At 41.2% G+C, this 12340-nt stretch overlaps 1 protein-coding gene across 4 annotated transcripts in view; it reads left to right on the forward strand.

Annotated features, from left to right (window-relative positions):
- The window catches only part of LAMA1 (laminin subunit alpha 1), a 187567-nt gene that overhangs the window by 119214 nt on the left and 56013 nt on the right, over window positions 1-12340 (forward strand). For all 4 annotated transcript variants that reach the window (XR_010137560.1, XM_054537666.2, XM_024236118.3 and 1 more), the window contains exons 30-36: window positions 893-1014; window positions 3247-3333; window positions 3599-3792; window positions 5134-5276; window positions 7581-7670; window positions 9286-9397; window positions 10318-10477. Coding sequence is in view for 3 of the 4 variants with exons in the window: in XM_054537666.2 (XP_054393641.2) it covers window positions 893-1014; window positions 3247-3333; window positions 3599-3792; window positions 5134-5276; window positions 7581-7670; window positions 9286-9397; window positions 10318-10477 (908 nt within the window). In the remaining variant the exon portion in view is untranslated. The remainder of the gene's footprint in view (window positions 1-892; window positions 1015-3246; window positions 3334-3598; window positions 3793-5133; window positions 5277-7580; window positions 7671-9285; window positions 9398-10317; window positions 10478-12340) is intronic.

Below are 12340 nucleotides of genomic sequence, written 5' to 3' on the forward strand. Positions count from 1 at the left end.
CGACAGAGTGAGACTCCGTCTCAAAAAAAAAAAAAAGTGTACCCTTTTTAATAGGTAGACCATAGGTCCGAAGAATGATATAAAATTTAACTGGAAATGCCACATGGGGTGGCTCGTGCATGTCCTCCCAGCTACTTAGGAGGCTGAGGCAGGAGGATCACCTGAGGTCAGGAGTTTGAGACCAGCCTGGGCAACATAGCAAGACCCCCTATCTGTACAAAAAATGTTAAAAGTTAGACAAACATGGTGGCGTGTGCCTCTGCTCCCAGCTACTCAAGAGGCTGAGGCAGGAGAATCACTTGAGCCTGGGAGGTCAAAGCTACAGTGAGCTATGATTGCACCACTGCACTCCAGCCTGGGCAACACAGGGAGACCTCATCTCTAAAAAAAAAAAAAAAGAAAAAAATTAACTGGAAGTTAGTTATTGGTTGCAGTAATCTATCACTGGTGCTCTAAAACCATGAGTTTTCTTCCCTCATTGTCCATTTCCTAAATCATCTATCCATTCTTCACCTCCTTACATGTGGTTGTTGAACCCTGGCTATGTGCAAAACTGGTGCTTCAAATTGTTTTTTGGGGCGCTAAATATTTTAAATCTGTTTTAAGGTTCTGCAAACTGCTTTTAGGGCTCCTGTGTCTATTTTCCTTAAGAAGAATGTACTAGTAATTTATTGGCTGTATTGGATGAATGCAGCCTTAGGATGAATGAAATCCACGGAGCTGGAAATGTTTTCAGGATTTTAAGAATATGGAGGAAAATGCTCCCCTTTCCTGAAGAATATTTTTAAAAGCTAGCTGATATAAAACGTGGCAGTGCTTAGCTATTACCAGATAAGAATGATTTCTAACAATTTCCCATTTTTTCCCCCTTCCTTTAAATGTGGGCTCCCAGAACTGTGGCGATAACACAGCAGGTGACCATTGTGATGTGTGTGCTTCTGGTTACTACGGGAAGGTGACTGGCTCAGCAAGTGACTGTGCTCCGTGTGCCTGTCCTCACAGCCCTCCTGCCAGGTGAGTCCCCACAGGTGCAGCTGGCATGCTGGGCTGCCCAGGGCTGCTTCCAGTTCAGCCTCATTTTCAAGGGTCTCTGAGTGGTCTGTTGTTAATGAATATTCTCCATTGGTTGCAAAAGGCTAATTTTAAGAAAAGGTGTTCATTCTCAAAAGCATCGGAAAAGAATCTTTTCAAAAGCAAAGTATCTGTTTTGGTATTGGATGTTTGGATGGAAGCAATTAAAGAAAGGACTTTTAGGTTTTGTTTTTTAAGACTCATTTTAGCCCACAGCATATGTATCCAATCTGCATGGAGGTAAATTATTATTAATTTTATTGATAATGATACAAAAGAACCCAATTACCATTTAAGAGAATGGGGTTAGAGTTTATATAAGCTGGTGCCTAAGTGCTGAAATGCCACATGGTGATAAAATTGGGACTAGTTTCTACCTTGTACTCATGATGCTTGTACAGAATTATCTGAATGCAAAAGGGAACCAGAAATTTTAAGTGGGAATTAGAATATCAAAGAATCCTCTTTGGTTCAAATGAAAATTATAACTCATCAATAATATTTTATTATTAATTAGAATATTTGGCAAGGTATTGAACATATAAAGATCAAATGTTAACTTTTGGTATACTGCAATGAAGTATTCATTTTAATATTTGTCTGAATCTTCTGTTTTTTATTGCCTCCAAGTAAATGATGCCTGATGGTGAGTACCAAATGAGAGGCACTATGTACACTTCCCTTGCAAGCTATGAAGCATCCTAAAATTTGTTGCTAGTGCTTATTTTTTATATTAAATGTATATATAAAAATTTTGACTTGTCAATTCCACTTCTGTAGTCTATGCTATAGAAATGCTTGCATGTGTGAGTAAAGATGGATGTGTTTTTGCATTGCTTGTACTCATGAGGAATAGGGGGAAAACGGAAATATCTACTTACAGGGAATTGATTATATACATTGTGTTACATTCCTAGAGTGAAATATTTTACAAACACGGAGAAAAGAATAAGGTATATCTGTAGGCACAGAATTGGAGAAATGGCCAATTGAAGTATGTAATTGAATATGTAGTGTGATGCCATTTTGGAAAAAATTCATATCCACATGTCTATTCATACCCATATTATAGGTGGCTATATGTGCCCAGAGAAGTATTGGGAAGGACATTCTACCCTACTACTTTGCACGTTTCTGTACTGTTTGAATATTTTACTTCTTCAATCATAAAAAGGTTATAAACATCCCCAAAGTCCGCATTAATAAAGTCTGTGCTATCTGGAAGAGATTGTGAGGATGTGAACATTCGTGCGTGCTCTGAATCTCAGATGCCCTAAAACACATGCTGTATTTTCTACATATTTTGTTTCCACTGAAGTCTATTCCATTACTATTTTAAGGAGGAAAAAGAGTCAGAAATGGTATGGGGCTAATAACTGACACTGGAAACTTCATCTTGCTAACGAAAAGGAACCAGACTTGGCTCTAACCGGTTTTGTTTTTTATTGCTGTCTCCAGTAGTTTGCATGCACCCAGCTCAGCCTCTAGATGGCGCATTGGTAATTTAAAACGTGAAGGCAGAGGGTAGAGGATGTTGAGAAAAAGGAGTAAAACAAAAGCAGAAATCCATGAATGAGGAAATCAAATCCCAGTCAATGATTAAACTTTGAGAGGCTCTGTCATTTTGCTTCTGGCAGCCTACCACATAACTCCCTGCCTGTCTTTAGGTGCATCGATTCTCCAGTTCCGCCCTACTTCCTTGCCTTTGCTTGCCTGGCTTGCCTTCCTCGCCTTTCATTACAGTCAATGAAGTTCTTTTCATCAGCGTGTGTTCAGCCATCTTCCCTCTGTTGTTTTTCATGCTTGCTCATAGTTGTGTCAGCTCTCTTACCACCTTATCACTTAGTAAACAAAGACCCTTTTTCCTTGGGACACTCTCTTGTTGGGTGGCCAATTAGTGATAATCCCTAAGGTCAGTCTTCTTCCACTTAACATTCACATGATTGTCCCTGGACAGGGTCTTATGAATGTCTTTTGGATACAAGATGTGCATGCACTTACTGATTACTTTTATTTTCCTTCTTTTTGCCAGGTAGATTGTAAGTTCTAAAAAGCTATGTGTAATCACATAACTTTGAGACCAGTATGGTGTATCCTAAGAGTAATGAATAAGTACCTTAAGGAAAGATGGAAGTTGTATATCTGAAAATTCAAAAAGAAATTCTTTTCCTCCAGTTTTAGTCCCACTTGCGTCTTGGAAGGTGACCACAATTTCCGTTGTGACGCCTGTCTCCTGGGCTATGAAGGAAAACATTGTGAAAGGTACATGGGTGGATTGTCATGTGGAAATCCCTGGGCACTCTGTTTCTTTTATAAGGTATTGGGCATGTTTACTATAGTAATCTGGGAGCCATTATCGATTTGGATGTGCTTGATTGAAATAGGACCTCATTACTGTTCCAGAACAAGTTTTCCCAAGGTGAATGGATCTGTGCTTTGCATTTCATTTGGCGGAAATGATTACTGTCGCGAGTTAGAAGCTGGTATTGACCATCCTGTCTGCGCCTATATCCCTTCCTTTCTGTAGGTGCTCCTCTGGCTATTATGGGAACCCTCAAACACCAGGTGGCAGTTGCCAGAAGTGTGACTGCAACCCGCACGGCTCTGTCCATGGTGACTGTGACCGCACATCTGGGCAGTGCGTTTGTAGGCTGGGGGCCTCGGGGCTCCGGTGCGATGAGTGTGAACCGAGGCACATTCTGATGGAAACGGATTGTGTTTGTGAGTATTTCTCCTCTAAATGTGTAAAGATGGTTTTCCTCCCAAATGTGTCGGGAAAGAAGTGGTGACGGCACACTAAAGTGTCTGCAGGATACGAACATCCTATTTTATTTTCACTTTCTTATTTTCTAAGCATAGATCACTGTTGCATCTGCGGAACTGAACCTTTCATCATGTGTTTTCCAGCTGAGGCAGGAGGTTCTAAGATAGCAGTTTATTCCTCTGGCACTCAGAGCAGCACAGTGATTTCAACTTTCTCGTTTAGTGGCATTAATATTTCCTTTAGTGGAGCCGGGAGTGATTTAGTGCGGGAGAGGAAACAGCTTTGTGGGGTTGTCATTTGTGTTACCCCAATTTCATGATAGCTTCCACTCGTGACTATCATGGATTTAAAAAAAAAAAACAAAAAAAAAAAAACGGAGTCTTGCTCTGTCCCCCAGGCTGGAGTGCAGTAGCACAATCTCGGCTCACTTTAACCTCCGCCTCCCGGACTCAAGTGATTCCTCTGCCTCAGCCTCCCAAGTAGCTGGAATCACAGGTGTCCACCACCTTGCCTGGCTAATTTTTGTATTTTTAGGAGAGACAGTGTTTCACCATGTTGGCCAGGCTGGTCTTGAACTCCTGACCTCAGGCAATCCACCTGCCTTGGCCTCCCAAAATTCTGGGATTACAGGCGTGAACCACCATGCCCGGCCTGTCATGGACTTTTGTAAACTTTTTTTCCAGTTCTGATTTATTCTACCAGCAAGTGCATGAGATAGTCATCTTGGGATGTCTTCTCAGGGGTTAGTGGGGAAGATAAGGAGGCCTGTTAGGATCATGGCATTGGAGGTCTTTTTTGCTTTGACTTTTGTGTGGATTATAAGCAGAAACACCCCCGCCGTCTCTCCAGTGTCCTTCACTTGTACTTACGAAAGATGCATTTGCAAACCGTCTGAGGAGGTGACAGAGCAGGCTGTGGAAGGGAATGCTGGGATTCAGTGCAGTGGGTCCTAGTTAAAGATGAGCCAGGCAGCATAAAGATGGGGGCAGAAGAATGAAATGTGTGCCAGAGCTGGGCGCCACTCTCGGCCTCAGCTGTTTCTTTCTGTGTGACCTCAGGGAAGTTACTTATCTGATCTGAGTCTTGGCGTCATCATTGAATAGGGGCCTAGCACTTCCTGCCATGCCACCCATGGCACAGTTGGAGTGAGAATGAGATCAGATGTGGTGCACGGGGTCTTGGAGTGTACTCTGACCGCATATGTCATTTTCACAAAACAACTTATGCAACTCCATGAAAAAATGGGCAGGCCACATCGCATTAACTTTAACTCTCCTTTTTAAAAATTTGTCTTGTAGCCTGTGATGATGAGTGTGTAGGTGTGCTGCTGAATGACTTGGATGAGATTGGTGATGCCATTCTTTCTCTGAACCTCACTGGCATTATCCCTGTCCCATATGGAATTTTGTCAAACCTGGAAAATACAACTAAATATCTCCAGGTAGGTACTGAAAACACTGAGATGAACAGACACTTGTATCATTGAGGGATATTGTCAGTGGGAATGGTGGGAGTCATTCCATGCGTCCTCCCCGCAGTGTGAGAGCCCGACTTCCATCGGCCCCTGCAGGCAGGTGTCCAGTCTTTTCTTGACTGTGACCAGTGACAGGCACTTACTTATCTCACATGCTAGCTTGTTTCACGGTGGGGCAGCTCTCATTGTTTCAGTGCTCCCTGAAGGACTCCTCATCAATATTGCCCTCTGTGGCCCCCATTCTGCCTTTTGGGATAAGACCAAGTCCACTTGCTCTTTTGTAAGACAACTTTGGGTATTTGAAAACAGCTGCCGTATTAGAAAAGCAGAAAATAGGCCAGGCCTGGTGGTTCACACCTGTAATCCCAGCATCCCAGCACTTTGGGAGGCCAAGGTGGGCAGATCACGAGGTCAAGAGATCGAGACCATCCTGGCCAACATGGTGAAACCCCGGTCTCTACTAAAAATACAAAAATTAGCTGGGTGCGGTGGCGCGGGCCTGTAGTCCCAGCTACTTGGGAGGCTGAGGCAGGAGAATTGTTTGAACCCAGGAGGTGGAGGTTGTAGTGAGCTGAGATCGCACTACTGCACTCCAGCCTGGCGACAGAGTGAGACTCCGTCTCAAAAAAAAGAAAGAAAAGAAAAGCAGAAAATAAATCTGAACAGCACCCTCTTTAAATTTGGCTCATGCTGAAAATGAACCATTTTCTTTAAGTATATTATTCTTCACTTCACTAGAGTTGCAGGGCACAAAATCTCTCCTCCCTGGAAGACTACATTAAATGTCTTGCAGTAAATCATAGTTTTATGTTTTCATCAATAGGGCATGGGTCAAAAAAGGATGAGGAGTTAAGAAATTAACTTAGTAGACAGCATCCTACTATAGCACTTATTTATTTTTATTATTTTATTTATTTATTTTATTAGTTTTTTGGGACAGGGTCTCCCTCAGTCACCCAGGTTGGCATGCAGTGGCGCAGTCATGGCCCACTGCAGCCTTAACCTCCATAGCTCAAGGGATCCTCCTGCCTTAGCCTCCCAGGTAGCTGAGACTACAGGCACACACCGCCATGCCCGGCTAGTTTTTTTATTTTTATTTTTAATAGAGATGAGCTCTCACTATGTTGTCCAGGCTGGTCTTGAACTCCTAAGCTCAAGAGATCCTCCCACGTTGACCTCTCAAATTTCTGGGATTACAGGCATGAGCTACTGCACCTGACCCACTTTTAATTCTAATTGGAAAACAACGTGATTCTTAAATTTTGCTTTATATATGCGTTAGAATTTGACATCATCTATACAGTGTGCCAGGTAGCAATAAAAGGGATGGCCATTCCTAAATGCCTTTTCTTAGATAAGAGCTTTCCTCAAACTTAACACTTCCTTAGGTGTGTGTGTGTGTTTATGTGTGCATTGGGATGGGGCTGGTTCTTGAATCCATCTTGATTTGCAGTGGTCTTTTCTCTATAATGGTAGTTAAGAAAGATTAGGGACTTCTAAGAGATGTTGTTATGTTATACTTTCCTTAAACGTCACAAAGTGTTTTTGAAAAATGAGAGCTTTTACCTCTATAAAAAAAGAATATTTAAATTTTTTTTCCAATCACTACATACACAATCAGTATATTATGTGCCAGTCTGGGTCCCAGGGATATAACTATTTTATATATATCAAATAAGACAAATATTTGATTTAAATTTTAACTCATTTTGAATGATTTGCTCTAAATAAACCACTTGCCCATTTTCTTTAAATAACTTTTTGTGTTTATGTAAAGTATTCATCAAGTTTTAAGGTTTAAATAAAATTATACAAGAAATTAGAAGGCTGTTGGCATAAATTAAGCGCTTTATTTTTCTTTATTAGTAGTATTTATAAAGTCTTTCTTTACTGAATTCTTTTGTAGTTTAGCCTAAAAGGCGTTTTTTTCTCAGGTGTTGCAGTATAGTTAAATTTGTGTGACTCTGCTGTTGAGATAAAGCCAGACTTTTATCTGAGAATTGCAGCAGTATCAGATTCTGCTGAACACAACAGATTTTAAATTTATATCTATATCAGAAATATAATGCAAAGGATGGCAGTATAGAATCATGTCGCTATAATCGAAACCTAAGTAAATGTGATCAATTTCCTTTTTTTTTTTTTAAATGACAGTTCCAAGGAAAGAAGAATTTCTTTCTGTGAACAAAAAAGAAATACAAGTGCTTCTTAGTTAAGGATCAGAACATTTTACTTCGAAGCATTGTAATTTGTTTCCTCCATTCTTCCTAGGAATCATTATTAAAAGAAAATATGCAAAAGGACCTGGGAAAAATTAAGCTTGAAGGTGTTGCAGAAGAAATGGACAACCTGCAAAAGAAGGTAAATTCTTTCCATAATGAACCAACCTTCCTCCTGGTCCCTCCCATCAGCCCTCCTGAACAGTTGCCTTGGGGCTGTCTGGAAGGTTCTGATTAGATCATGCCAGCCTCTTCCTCCCACGAGCTGTGCTCCAGGTACTTAATCATCAAATTGGTTTTGACCCTGCCAGGTTCTGTGGTTTAGTGGGAAAAGGCTCCCGACTTAATGTCTGTTGTCATCTGTGATGAGGACAGAGTTGGGCAGTCTCTTGGCTCTGACTTTCATTTTCTTCTCTGAAACAAAGGGTGGGGCGGGGATGAAAAGATTGCTGAGGTTTCTTCCTTCTCCTAAATTCATTCAGTAACGAAGTAACACGGTGAGCCCAAAAGCACGGACTGAACATCAGTAATGCTCTCTGCAGCTTGCTGGGTGGAGCAGGGAGGGCACAGACCTCATGATGTGGTGTCTGTGCAACCTTCAGGCTGGGGTGGTTCTGATTTTAGGGCCCCGAGTGGCAAGTGAGCTTGTTTTTATGTCATCAGGGAATTATTTATTCTGTTTAGCCTGTGCCAGAGGAATGGCATTTAGTGACCTAAAAAAGAATCTCCCCTTCTGCAGGTGGTGAGGAAGGATTATTGTCAAATTTACTGTTTTTTCATTTATGAATTTTGTATGTGCGTGTGTGTGTGTACGTGTGTGTGTGTGTCTGTACTGTGATCGTGTATCTATACATATGGATGTCTAATCTCCATCAACACATGCACACATACACAAACATCACCCTAGGAACTATAGTTTGGCTCCTGTTAATTTAGAATTAACGATGTTTTGGAAAGAGTTGAAGGGTTTAAGTTTGGGTTTAAGTACCTCATCAAGCAAACATTTGGTTGGAAATAAGCTGATTAAAATAAATTCTCTGTATCCGTTAAAGAAGATTCTCTTTGGTCTTGACTAGAAAACACTTTTAGACCCAGTCTGAGTTACTCTACATTCTTGGAAATTACAAACAACCTTTCCTTTTACAAATAGTAAAAATCCCGGTAGAAATAACAGCTGAGGACAGCTAAGTGTCAGCCTCTGGGCTGCTGACTTGCTGGTTCTCGTCTTGTGTAGTTATTGTAGCAGCCCCAGGAGGTAAGCGTTGCTGTTTCCAAGTGTTACAGACAATGCTTGGAGATGTCTGGGCCTATCCACAGCCTGGCAGAATCAGGTCTAAAATCAGCTTGCCTGACTCCGTGTTCTTAACTCCTAGAGACTAACATCTCATAGGCCATACAAATCAGTAAGGTTTACTTTCTATATTCTGTATATTTGGGTTTTAAAGTGAATCGAGGGCCCTCACAGTATAGCCAATAGGAGAATCTGCAGTTTAATACACAATTAGCCTGCTTTTAAAAACATACCCATCTTTTCTTATGCTGAGTGAGTTGTAAATTATTTCATTAACTACTTAGTCCGTTTCTAACCCCAAAATATTAAGCTTGGCTTGTATGATAGTGCTCATCTTTACTCTATATTCTGGAATATATGTTGTTGCTTATAAGCAGCAACAACGGAATACTAAAGCTTGCGTATTATTTAAAGTCAAACTAATTACTTAAAGTCAAACTAACCTGAGACTTTATTTTTCCACCAGCTCACTAGAATGTTAGCGAGTACCCAAAAGGTGAATAGGGCAACTGAGAGAATCTTCAAGGAGAGTCAAGATCTGGCCATAGCCATTGAGAGGCTGCAGATGAGCATCACAGGTAGTGTGGGCAGTGTCTAGTTTGAAGTATCTGTGCTTATCTAGTAAGAAGTCACCACTGCTTTATTAAACATATGAATAGATGTGTATCTCTTGCATAGGGCTTTTCTGGAGCCAGAGGGGCTGGAATAGTTTGGGGATCCTGAGATGTGCAAACTTTAGTCTTTCACTGAGAGTTTTAGCTTTAAAAAATGCATATTTCTCTTTTTATTTTCTGCATTATGCCTAAAACTTAGATCCTAATTCTCAAGCCCCATTATGGTAAAGTTAGTATGGTAGCTTCCCATCCATTTGCCCAGAATAGGAGCTGACAGGATTTGGGACTTCGGTTTGGTACCAAGCATATCCATCATATTAGAATAATTTAATCGCTTCTCATTTGGGTGTGCTGTGGCTTTTAGCATGCTATTTTCAGTTTTCTGGCTACCAGAAACATGTGATCACTCTTCTTTTCATATTATAGTGTAAGGGCTTAAAGAGTACAGAATGCAATAAAAATCAGACTTCATAGCCCAAAAAGTAAGGAAATTATTAGAACAAATTATGCTTAATAAAAAAGTAGGATCAAGCATTGGTGGTTTATTTATGTAGTAAATATTTATTGAGAACATTTATTTTTCATGTGCACATGTCTCCGCCAGGTACAAGGAAATGCTGAGGTTGACACCATGTCCCTGCCTTTAGGGAGTTTATTGGTGCATGAGAAGACTTTGAAATAGACCAGTAATCCCAAGTTCATGAATGTTTAGTTAGGGGATGTGCAGAGTACACTGGGATATGCCAGGTGGCCTGGCCTGGCATGGAGGTCCACCTCAGCTTAGGTAAACAGAGCAGTCCTCAGCAGAGAAGTTTCTAAGTTTTTCACTTGGTACTAGCCACTTTTGAGAGGCTTATTAAATAATTGATGAATTTTCTCCATAGAAATTATGGAAAAGACAACTTTAAATCAGACTTTGGATGAAGATTTCCTACTACCCAATTCTACTCTTCAGAACATGCAACAGAATGGTACATCTTTGCTAGAAATCATGCAGATAAGAGACTTCACACAGTTGCACCAAAATGCCACCCTTGAACTCAAGTAAGTTCCTAATTACTGTTTACAATGCAACCAAGTAGAGAGAGAAACTTGCACGCTATCTCCAAAGGAGAAGGAGGCATCGTGGAAGAAAATTGCTCACTGGGAATGAAATATCCTAAGAGAGGAGAAGGGGCCCTGTGGTCAAGTAAATGAAGAGATGGGTACTGACCCCTCCAAATATAGAAAGGTGTAATCTGTGCAGTCAGTCTAATCTATCTTTGTGCTATCATGCAGTAGCTTCTGTCCTTCTCTGTGATTCCGGGATGTTTCCACCTAGCACAAACAGCAGAGCCTCATGGTACTGTAAATCAAGGATAAGGCAGTAAACTCTCATAGAAAAAAATCGTTGGTGGCCACCCATACCATGAACTCTAAGACAGGTCAATGTTATGCCAGAATAATTGAGCTCAGTTATATAGAAAAGTACAGTTACATTGAAACCCATGATGTGAAGTGACACAGAGGTCACAAAGCATTCTTACATACTGTCACAAGGAGTTTGGAGTTTCCTTTCCAGCTTTTATCTTAGCATTTCCACACAGGTATTACTTGATATACTAGCACAGGCTGTCTCTCTGCAGGTTGTAATGAATGTCCGAAGTGCTGTTATAAATAGTTACATGATACTTTATTAAAACTCTATTCTGGACGTTACTATCTAAACTATAATCAGATGAAATGATATCGTCCTGTGAGATATTTAAACTTTAATATTTTGCTATTTTAAATTATGTTGTGAGGGACTGCTTATGCAAATGTTTTATATCTTTTTCTATATTGAAATATCAAATATGTATTTATACTGTATATATCTCTTCTTTTTCTGTATTTCAGATTATTATCAGGGTAGATATTAAGAAGTAGAGTTGGCCGGGTGCGGTGGCTCACGCCTGTAATCCCAGCACTTTGGGAGGCCGAGGCGGGCGGATCACGAGGTCAGGAGATCGAGACCATCCTGGCTAACATGGTGAAACCCCGTCGCTACTAAAAATACAAAAAAAATTAGCTGGGCGTGGTGGCGGGCGCCTGTAGTCCCAGCTGCTTGGGAGGCTGAGGCGGGAGAATGGCGTGAACCCGGGAGGCGGAGCTTGCAGTGAGCCGAGATCGCGCCACTGCACTCCAGGCTGGGTGACAGAGCGAGACTCCATCTCAAAAAAAAAAAAAAAAAAAAAAAGAAGTAGAATTATTGGCTGGGCATGGTGGCTCACACATGTAATCCCAGCACTTTGGGAGGCTGAGGTGGGCAGATCATCTGAGGTCAGGACTTCAAAACCAGCCTGGCCGACAAGGTGAAACCCGTCTCTACTAAAAATACAAAAATTAGCTGGGCATGGTGGTGGACGCCTGTAATCTCAGCTACTCGGGAGGCTGAGGCAGGAGAATTGCTTCAACCTGGGTGGCGGAGGTTGAGGTTGCAGTGGGCTGAGATCATGCCACTGCACTCCAGCCTGGGCGACAGAGCAAGACTCCGTCTCAAAAAAAAAAAAAAAAAAAAAGAGAAGAAGTGGAATTATTTAGTCAAAGAATTTGCGTTTTGAGGATTCCTAACATGCGCTTCCAAATATTTTTTTTTTTATATTTTTTAAAAACAATGTTCACTGCCACCAGCAACACACTGGAGGGTTGGGTATGTGTCTTTTTTCATCATAGAGCATAATTTTTGACATTGCTGATTTGTTAGGTGAAAAACAAAAGGAGGTGCTTACAGTTGGATGGAATTTGGAGAGAGGACTAGTAATCTAATTACTAGAATAATAGGGCCTGGAAAGGGCTCTGAGAGAACTAGGATCTAAAGGCCTTGAGGGGAAATGAGAGGAAGACGTGATCCTGGGAGATGGGCGTGAGCAGCTGTCTGTGGAGCCC

The sequence above is a fragment of the Pongo abelii genome, chromosome 17 (genome assembly GCF_028885655.2).
Source record: "Pongo abelii isolate AG06213 chromosome 17, NHGRI_mPonAbe1-v2.0_pri, whole genome shotgun sequence".
Lineage (NCBI taxonomy): Eukaryota > Metazoa > Chordata > Mammalia > Primates > Hominidae > Pongo > Pongo abelii.